Source organism: Eumetopias jubatus, unplaced genomic scaffold, assembly GCF_037043125.1.
Source record: "Eumetopias jubatus isolate StellerSeaLion01/CBP00866 unplaced genomic scaffold, mEumJub1_p1.0 scaffold_12, whole genome shotgun sequence".
NCBI lineage: Eukaryota > Metazoa > Chordata > Mammalia > Carnivora > Otariidae > Eumetopias > Eumetopias jubatus.
In genome coordinates, this window is record NW_028274818.1 from 75,408,460 (window position 1) to 75,418,798 (window position 10,339).

General features: G+C 45.3%; 1 protein-coding gene across 12 annotated transcripts in view; it reads left to right on the plus strand.

Moving 5' to 3' along the window:
* The window catches only part of RBFOX1 (RNA binding fox-1 homolog 1), a 2,047,095-nt gene extending 2,037,261 nt beyond the window's left edge, over positions 1-9,834 (plus strand). For 7 of the 12 annotated variants that reach the window (XM_028117531.2, XM_088016933.1, XM_088016935.1 and 4 more), the window contains 2 exons: positions 8,089-8,164; positions 9,712-9,834. In XM_028117531.2, coding sequence (XP_027973332.2) covers positions 8,089-8,164; positions 9,712-9,834 — 199 coding nt within the window. Of the gene's footprint in view, positions 1-8,088; positions 8,165-8,517; positions 8,666-9,711 lie in introns of those variants that run through there. The other 5 variants (XM_088016928.1, XM_088016929.1, XM_028117530.1 and 2 more) reach the window with 3 other exon arrangements.
* The last annotated feature ends 505 nt before the right edge of the window (positions 9,835-10,339 follow it).

Below are 10,339 nucleotides of genomic sequence, written 5' to 3' on the forward strand. Positions count from 1 at the left end.
TGGTACTATTTTAATATGTTGGATTAAATATATAAAAATGAATTGCCCCTCTTTTCACTTTTTTAATATGGCTACTATAAAAGTTAAAATGGCTCATCTTTGGCTTATTATATGTTTATTGGACAGTACCATTCCAGAGTTAGATTTTCATTCGTTTGGTCAAATGAATATTGAAAGGGTTTGTGTGCCCCCAAGAACTGGTCTCTTAGAGGTGAGGGATACTCACCTGGAATTAAAATACTGTGACAGATCATCTGGATCTTGGCAGTGCATCCTGACTTTGTGTTTTGTCTCCAAGTGAAAGTATAGTGTGTGTGTGTGTGTGTGTGTGCGCGCGCGCGCACGCGCGCACTTGCTTGTTCTTCTCACCCTGCTGGTTAACCTCTCAGAATCTTTGATCTGCTTACATAGTGTATGGGGGCTCCAGATGCTTACTTCAGGGGTAGTTCTGACACATGTACTCTAGGGGCTTTAGTGTGGCGACCCCATCTGGGACAGAAGGCAATGCTACCTTGAAAGCATCAATAACTGACACTCATTTGGTCGCTGACTGGTAACCGGTAACCCTCATGTCAACCTCACTACTGCCTTATAAAGCAGTCAGAATGCACCATGACGTCCATTCACAGATGGAGGAGGTGGCTCAGAGAGGAGATTAACTTTCTGAGATTACTCTTTGTGGTTCCCCCGGTAGACTGAACCCTAGCTGGGGACCATGTTGATTTCAAAGCATGATGGGAATTTCTTAGTGATTTTGGTAGAACAGTTGTCAACACACAAAGAAGGTGAAACAGCCTTTCTATGAGGAGGATGGCCTTGAGCTTGGCAATACAGAGAGCATGGCTATGGGTCTTTTATTGGAGGAGGCATTCCAGAGTGAAGGAATTATGGCCAAAAGCAGGACTTACTGTGTCTTCTCAACTCCCAGGTAGTGGCTATTACTCTACTCTGATGAATCCAGAATCAAGGTTCCTATCTCAGACCTGATCTGTTGGGATTCAGAATTAGAAGAAGTTTTGAATTGCACGGAGAGATGCCATCTGATTTGCCATGGGTGGAATGGTCTGTTTCTCATAGCTGTTACAGGTGTTAGAAGTGAACTTACGTATACAGAGTTCAGATGTGTGACAGTTTGGATAGGCGAACTCTACGGTTTCCTGTTTAGAAGCTAGAGAGTCCAGAAGATGTTTTCTGCACTGGTTCTGAGCAGAGAAAACATGAGGCTGAAAAATGTATTAAGTGGTTGGGGAAGGTGATCAGTTCAAATCCAGGCTAAGGAAGTGAGCAACATTCAGAAATGTCAGAGTCAAGTTGAGATGCCTTCATGTTGTTCATTTGGAGAATTTCTTCCGTTTCTACTTGAGTCTTTTTGGGGAAGTTTTGCTACATTTGAAGTGGCTTTATAGATGTTTTGAGTCTGGGACTGGTTAAGATCCTCTCCCATGTATCTTGAGAAGCTTTTAGAATAAAGCTTGGTCACCGCCCCCCCACCCCCACCCCCCCACCCCGCCATGGTCTACAAGTATATACTTGTAGACAAATGGTCTACAAATGTCGTGATCTAGACTAAAGCTAGGACAGGCTAGAGCAGTCAAAGAGGAGTGTTTCCTTAGTGGATATGTTCACTGAGCCACTGAGCCCTCAGACGACTCTCCATAGGAAAGTGAATGGGAACATCCCCTTCTAACCCATCTCTCTCTAAATTCTTTCCCAATACATTCAAGTGGTTCCCACCCTAATACTTCCAAGAAGATTTTTCCCCTATTGTGGCAATCCAGGATGTGTGGTCTGAGGTCCTGTGAATCCTCTTATTTCTTCCTGTGGAAACAGGTTGATTGGCACCAGCTGTTCCGTGTCTCTTTGCGGTGGACAGAGATTAACTCATTGTCTTTGCTCTGAATGACCCTGAAAGATTTGCCCCAAATCTTGGCCATTATTACCATTTCTATCCTAAGATCTTCTCAAACCAGTGTACGTTATGCTAACCCAGACTATACAGCCTGAAGTTGTGATATTCTACGATTTGAGAAAGGAGGGTTTGCACCCTGAGCCTTCTTGGTTGTCCGGTAGATGTTTATTTGCATGAAAGTGAGAACCCATTCATCTGCAGGATAGCTCAAGCTATCCCAAACCAGGAATTGGAAAGGGTTTCTGCGGCCTCCCAGGGACCTGTCAGATCCTGCAGTCCAGAGTCACCAAGGGATATGTGAGAAGTCCTCCACCTCTTTCAGAAGGACTGTGGCATCTTACTATGTTCTGCTGCATGTTTATTAGTGATGAGTGTGAGATGGGTCAGTTGGAAAATATAAATACCTGTAACACCCTCTGTTTGAAAACGGATTGATTTGCAGTTGGATCAGGGAAGGAACTAATGCAATAGCTGGGGCAGAGCTGAGGAATTCCGAAGCCCACATACCCTCCATGTGCTCCGTTTCTTCCTCTTCCTGGTATTAGCTGTAGCTCCTTTCCAGCCACTGACAACTGCCGAGAGCAGAGCATTTTCCCAAACGCGCAAAAAAAAAAAAAATGCCTGATCTGGAACAGTGTTCCAGATCCTTTCTTTCTGGATGAGGGGAAAGCAACAACCTATCAATCAGTGGATTATACCAGCAGCAATGAAAACCGAAGGATTTTCTTTTGACAGTCGTTTGGTTTTTCATTGGAAAAGCTCAGGAAACCAGAGTGATAAAGTGGGATGAACATCTGGATGGGATGAGGAGGCCCTCTTCCTGGACAGGTTAGCTTCTGTCTTCTCACGGGGTGCCTCAGACACCCAGACCAGGGTGAGCCATTCTGGGATCCAGACCTCAGTGGACCCTCCACGGGGAAGGGAAATATCACTTAACTTAACCATCGCTCTCCAAATAGCAGGCTCTTAGAACCGCAGGGTTATGGTATGGTACCCCCTTTGTATACAGTGTTGTACGTGTGTGACTGGCATGGATTCATTTTCCCAAACGTCTTTCAGACTGTATCTTGGATATAATTAGGAGGGCACTAGAGCTTCTGGTGACAGGGCAGACACCCCAGGGATCAGAATGCATACTCTTTAGAAAGCATACCCTGCAACACTTCTGTGTGTGGTGGGGGCACAGTCCTCCAGACCTCCTTGCTGCAGTTGGGCTGTCCAGGAGAGCTACACGCCACTGGGAACTTCATCGGGGGGGGGGGGAGGGGCGGTGAGGGTTTTTCACTCCCCTTTCTGCTCCCCCAGGGTCTTGCCCACCACCTCTGGGACAGGAGGCATGGGGAAGTGATGCTACAGGAAGAATAAGGTCTGAGGTGGCATAAAGGCTCTTAATTGAGATATACAGAGTAAAATACAGAGACTGAAATTAGTGTTCTTACTATGTCCCTATAAGAAAATCACTTCCCCATGCTAGAATCCGGGTGTGGGTACCAACACAGCTCTATTGTATTTCATTATAATCCTGCTCGTTTCAACTAAATTCAGATCTTAAGTAATATTTGCATCTGTCAGTAGAGTTCACGAAGCACTTTAACAAATACAGGTTCTCGTTTCCCACTCAACGGGCAGCACAGTTGTTTATTTTACTCCAACATAACGTTAGGCTCAAACACAGCACTTCTAACTACATCTGTAACTCATAAATTAGATAGTGCTTAACTCCACAAGTATCTGTAAGTTGACTGCTAGAGCTACATGCAATCATGTTAGAAGAGAATCTTTCCCTTGCCTCTACAGACCAGAAGTCTAGGCAGGAGTGAGAGCCTGGCTTGGCAAACTCCGTGTAAGATCCCCTGCCTCACAATCTCGTATCTGTAGACTGCTTTGGACTCTAACATGTACCTGGTTTCTTTCCATGCACTTGATGAATCAGACAAGGCTCAGACCTAACAATATCACTTCATGAACAGGAAAATGAGGCTCAGAGAGAGCCACTTGTCTAGTCTTTGAGAAAGACATTGTAAAGGCAGAACTTGAACTTGGATCTTCTTGCCCTGTGCTCTCCCTGGCACCACGGGTGGCCTCCTGGTTTTCACTTGTTGCTGAGGTCGAAAAGAGGTGGGCTCGTGAGGGCGTGGCCGCAAGCCGCGGTGAGGTCACCAGCAAAGCTGTTCGATTTTGTGGGTGGGTTGGCTTTTCCCGAAAGGGCTTTGATGAGCGTGATGGCATCTTGGCCCGTGTTCTGTGAACTCTCAGCGGTGAGGTGCAATTACACACTCTGTATGCCCAGAGTCCCCAGAAACTTACCTTCCGAGTGTCTTGAAGGGTTTTGAATGTCTCTGGGAACAGCTGACCTAGAATCTTCAGAAAGCCTATCTGGAAGAATCTTTGCTGCTGACACAATCCAAAGGATGGGTGCAAGTGTCTTCTCTCCTGTTTACTCCTCCCTCTTGGTGCCTTTCCTCGCGCAGTGACGTTGGCTTGGCCCTTTGTCTACCTGCACTGTGGCCAGTGCTTGGGCGGATGCTGGAGATAAAAAAAGAAGACAAATAAAATAGACTTGGCCCCACCTCCATGGGGCTGACCTTCCTGGCACGGGCGGGATGGCTCAATAACCAGGTAGAGAGAGAAGTAAACAAAACCGTTAAGAGACTTGCTATGTTACATGAAGGGCAGGCAAGTGCCAAGACGGTAAGGAGAAAATGAATTTGCACGTGTCCATGGAGTAGCAATGAGGCCAGTGTGCATGGAGCGCAAGGGGCAGAGAGTAGGAAGAGAGGACTGAAAGACGAGGAGGGGCAACTCATGCAAGTTTGGGTCTTATTCTGGGATCGACGGAAAACCGCTGAAGGGGTTTAAGCACGAAGTGATATGTTTAGGCTTATATTTAACTAGATAGATGATGGATGGATAGACAGATGATAGTTGGGTTAGCCACAGTGGTTAAGTGGCTGGTAGTCTGTAGAGGCAAGAGTAGAACCGAAGAGACAAGACTTACGGCTGTTGTGGATTTGGTTCTGATGAAATCCTGGTGGCTTATGTTAGGGGGGTAATAGCATGAATGGAGTCAGGTAGACACCTGGAAGATTTCATCTGTAATTTCTGATGGATGGGATGTGGGGACATGGAAGCATCACGACCTGACTGCACCACTGCCCACTTTGCCAAAGGGATGGGTGGCGTGGAGGGTGACGATACGTGTAGGTCACTCATAACATGGCGGTCATAAGTCATTTCCCCATCACTCCCATCGAGGTCCCTGGGAATTGCCATCTTTCCTCTGGGCTGTGCTTAGCCAGCTCTGAGGACATCAGGTCGCCGACGTGCCTGGCATTTCTACCGCAAGAGCCGCGCTCCAGTCCACATCTTCCCTAATAACCTTGTGTCTAAATTGTAGTGTCACACAAGGGCGTGTTTAGAAATTAGCATTTGAAAAGAAGCCTCCTTGCTTTCAGTTTGAGCTGACATGGTCCCTTTTCCACTGTGGAAATGAAATTTATTAATCATAATAAAACCATCGGATTCTGAAGGTAGAGGTCACCTCGAGGAGAAAAGGAGCCTGCTCATTTACGAGGAATAGTTCAGTGCTGCTGTATTTTTCTTCTGCCTTGGAAAAGAATACTGCCAAATTATTACCTTGGGTTTTCCACAAAGGTTGAAGCTCTGCCCAGTGTTATATAGGCAAGTAAGAATTTGCCATTAAAGTATATGGAGGAAAGAGGTGGGAGCTACGTTCTCATTGAATACATTCGGACTACCGATATGTTATCTCCTCAAAAGGAAATTTTTGCCACAGTAAAACCATTCCCCGAATTCTAAAAAACTTCATTTCTTGAAATGGGCATTTTCATACTTGTTTTGAAGGAATATCATCGTAAGTGATGCTCTGGCATCGTTTACTAAATTCTCAAGGATTTTCAGTTTATCTTTGCATTTTATGTCTTGTTCATAAGACCAGCTTTGCTGGGTGAAAGTGCATTAAAATAATCCCATTAGTGGTTTCTTTTTTCTCTAGACCAATGACAGACTCTCTTCTCACAAAATGAAAATCAGCACCACAGTCATATATCATGTCCTCTTACCGCTATTCACCTCTACTTCTAGTTATGTGGGCAGAGGCCCAACTTTCATGGCTGACCTCTGTGACTGTAAGATTTCTTCAGAAACTTCATCCTCCTTCTTCTTCTGACACTCCCTCTGGCTTGGACTTACATCTGTTCTTCTTCCCAGAGAAAGGGAGCGTTGTTGACTGAAAGCCATCTGATTGCGCCAGATCACTCAAGGGTGTCCCAAAGAATGAAAAGCCAAAGGGGGGTTAGTTCCCCTGAGAGGGTCACGTCAAAAAAGAAACCTCTATTCATGTCCCTGCTTTGGTGGATCACGAGAATACTGTGTGTTGAAACAAAAGGCCTCAGCTAGGTTATCTGAGCTCAGTGACCTTTGAGATAGGCAAGGAGGCGTTAGACACAGCTGATGAGAACTTGGTATAATCAAATATTTCTTTTCCATTTGGGGTCTAACTTGGACCCTAGGAGTTAAAGAACCTTCACCCAAGCTTCTGCCCACTGTCCCAGACTCCACGACGTCCATCTAGTACATTCTTATCCTCCAATCATGAGAAAGAAGATTGGAAGGAAAATGGGGGAAAGACAGTGAAGGAATATAAATACATGCAAATGAGACTTTAAGAGATGGGAGGTGAGCTTAAGGTTGATAGTGCAAACCATCTCTTCCCACCTTGTTCCTTCATTCCCTAAAGGAAAGTCCAAGAGTCACAAGCCATTGATAATGGACATATAGCCCATTTAGTGGCCGGTACCCTCATCCCCCAGCTGCTGTGAGCAGTGGCTGCTAATGGCGCATAGCTGCTCCCTCCTTCAGAGAACTACCCCCTGCCAAAGAGAGTCATTTTAACCCAGAAGTTATCCTCCATTCCTTATGGAAGCCCATAGCTCACGCTTAACTTCCCTGGGCATTAAAAAACCAATGCACTTGTCTCCAGGTAGGATCAACTCTGGGGCACGGTTCACAGGGTCAGGTAGAAGTTAGTCTCCAGCTCAAACCATATCCTTGCTTCTCCATTTTCTCATTCTGCAGCCAGCTTGCCTGTCTGCCCTCCTTTTGAAAGCACTCCTCGACAAAGCATGTGCATGAGAATCTCCATTTCAGACTCTTCTTCCAGGGAACCTAACCTAGCTTAATGTGCACCTCAGCTTTGATCATCACCAAAAGGCCAGTGTTCAAACTGTCTCCAAGAAGGTATCTGGCAGGTCGTTCAAGTAAGGGCGCTAGACACCACGGAAAGAGCATACAGGGTGCCCTGAGAGATTCAGGGATCAGCTCTGACTCCATTTGGCCCTGTGACCTTGAACAAGTAACTTAAACTCCCTGAACCTTGATTTCTGATTTATTGCTGCATTCAGTCCCAGACATTCAGTAGGCATCCATCTCTCTGTTTTTATTCCAAAGCCTGTACTGGAAGGCATGGCAGTGGAGGGAGAAGGATGGGAGACAGGCAGAGAAGAACTCAGAGATGAGATCTCGTCCTCAAGAAATATTGTTCAAAACGTGTCCCTTCTCAGAACCCGACCATTGATGGATGAGGTAGAAGTTCTGGGGTGATAGGATCAAAATCAAATCAGACTAATTCTTGAGTTGAGGGGGGCGTGGGGGGAAAGGTCCTACAGACCCTTCAACGGTCCTCCTGTTCAAGTACATCTGTTGTTTTCTCTTCTGAGATGTCAGACCCTAAATGCACCGACTGGGCCGCTTTACCCTTTGTGACCTACCTTGTCTTGCTTGACTGGTAACAGCTAAATTAGGAGAAAAGACCGTCTCTCTTGAGAATAAAAGACATGTTCTTTGTGGGTACCGGGCTTCATAAAACCACTCTTTCAAGTTGTTTCTTCTGTCTACCTCAGGCTCCGTGGTAGCCCCAAGAGCAGTGTAGACACGGTCCTACAAGACACAGGAAAATGCATTATCTCGCCAGCAATAGTAAATGTGTTGGACACAGTTGGACTTCTCTCATGTTATGTGGCAGATGGGAACGTGTTCCCTGTCTCTGAAGACTAATAGGGCCCCTCCCCACTGTCTTGGTATTTTTGTATTTTATGGTTGCGATTATGACTTTGTAATGCCACATTATGGATTAATCTTCACCCGTGTTTTCCTTCCAGTTACGGACGAGTTTATGCTGCCGACCCCTACCACCACACACTTGCTCCAGCCCCCACCTACAGCGTTGGTGCCATGGTGAGTACCAGTCCCTCCTCCTCCCCTCCCCTTCCCCCAGCTGGGGCCTTAGTATGGGTTGACGGTTGACGTCCTTGCACTTTCCCTTAATTGAATTTGTCTCTTGTGCTAACAGCAGCTAAAATGCCACATTAATCCTCCCAGTAAACTTGATAAATGTCTTAATTTCTTGGCAATGTAGTGCATGTAAGTTATTATATTTCTAATTTTGCAAGTCTCACCTAGCAGAGCACTTACCTTAATGGAATAATTAGTCATTTTGATAATTAAATCCATCACTAACAGAATGCAGTGTCAATGCAGAACTTTTTTTTTTCTTTTTTTTTTCCCTCCCTTGCTGCTCATTCACATAGCCCCAAGGTTCCAGCCCCAGCACAGACTTCAGAGGAGCTAAGCTGCACACTTCCAGGCCTCTGCTGTCAGGCAGCTGAGAATCTGACTGCCTCTCCTCCCCTATTACAATTCATGTTTAAAGTCATAGTCGCCCAGGAAAGAAAATAGAGAGAGGGGCACGCTTTGTGTGTGTGCCTAGTACATAAGGAATTAGAAGGAATCAGCTGGGTTTGGGAGTTGTCTTTTGTTTTTGGGTGGGGGGGAGCCTGGGTTTTTGTTTGGGGAAGGGTGGGGGTGGGGGAGGGCAAAAGTGGGAGGTGAGGGTGGGGTGAATTTGCCTGTACTTGTTCAAACTTCTATGCACTAAAACTCTTGAGTACAGTAAGACGTGCCCATCACGTGAGAGCGTATGCAATCATTACAAAGCTTTTGGCATGCAGTTTTCTGCTTGGGATCAAGAATATCAGTCCTTATCCTAAAAATAAATCCCCATAGGCATTCATTTGAATCGCCAATACTTTTAGGAAAAAAAAAAAAAAAAGGAAATAGTTAAGTGCCACCTCATAGCCATCCAGAACCATGACCAGACAAGTCACTGGAGCTTGGTCATAGAGATTCAGCCATGATTTGGAAACGTATTATTTTGCACAAGCTCAGTTACATCAGGCATTTCATCTGTAAACTCCCCTCTCAAGAGCAAATTCCATCGAGGTTGTCGAGCCAAGTCAAGTAAGCAGTTGATTTAAATTTTCATCCTGATTTTGCACTCAGCAACTCTGCCTCAACACCTAGCCCGCTTGAGGAATGTGTTGGAAAGGAGAGTTGAATCACTGCATCCCATCAGCTGTCTACGTTCGGCCTCTTGAGTGTAGCCTGAGCTTTGCCCGGCGGAATGTCGCATTAATGAATCAAACAAGCAAACAAAATGAGACAGGGAAAACCCTTCCATTGCCCAGCCCGTGTCAGAGTCCTTCTCTCCAGCAGGACTGGCCGACGGAATTTGGTCTTGCAGGGATTTTCTGTAGAAAGAGCCGTTGGGGGAGGTCAGGCCTGGTCCTGCCGTTAGTTCTCTGAGAATGACCTGGGATGGGTAGGGGGTGCCTCCGTTTTGGTTGCTTTTGAGTGTCTATTTTTCACATTAGTCTTTTTTTGATGATCCACGTGTTGCAAAAGGAAAATGTAAAAAACACACCCCTCAAATTGCTTTGTTTCAGAATGCTTTTGCACCCTTGACTGATGCCAAGACTAGGAGCCATGCTGATGATGTGGGTCTCGTTCTTTCTTCATTGCAGGCTAGTATATACCGAGGGGGATACAACCGTTTTGCTCCATACTAAATGACAAAACCATTAAAACCTTCCAATGTGGGGAGAGAGGAGCTTTCTGAGGCCTGGGTATTGCAATACACGCAGTAGTACATCATTTTAGCAGCTCTAAAAATTAAAAAAAAAAAAAAGAGGAAAAAAATTACATTTTTTATCTTATACCTCAGATATTTTGTTCTGTGTATTTTAATATTGTGGGTCTTTAATTTCTGAAGGTTCCGTAGTTTGGTTGCTGGCTGTAGGAGTTTTTGTGGTTGAAATAGAGAGACGCTAGCTATGAATAAAAACTGGTTTAGGGCCATATCCAGAGTGCTATATCATGTAAATGAATTATATATGCTGAATCTTAAGCTACTGGGGTTATCAGCTGTCCGGGAAGAGTGTAAGTGACTACAATAGTCATTTTTTTCTGCATCTGCATTATTTTATTTTACGAGCGGGGGAAGGGTGGGAGGGTCTTAGGGGATGGGGACTGGGATTTGGGTTAAAAGGAAACACAAAATAGTAACTGACGAAT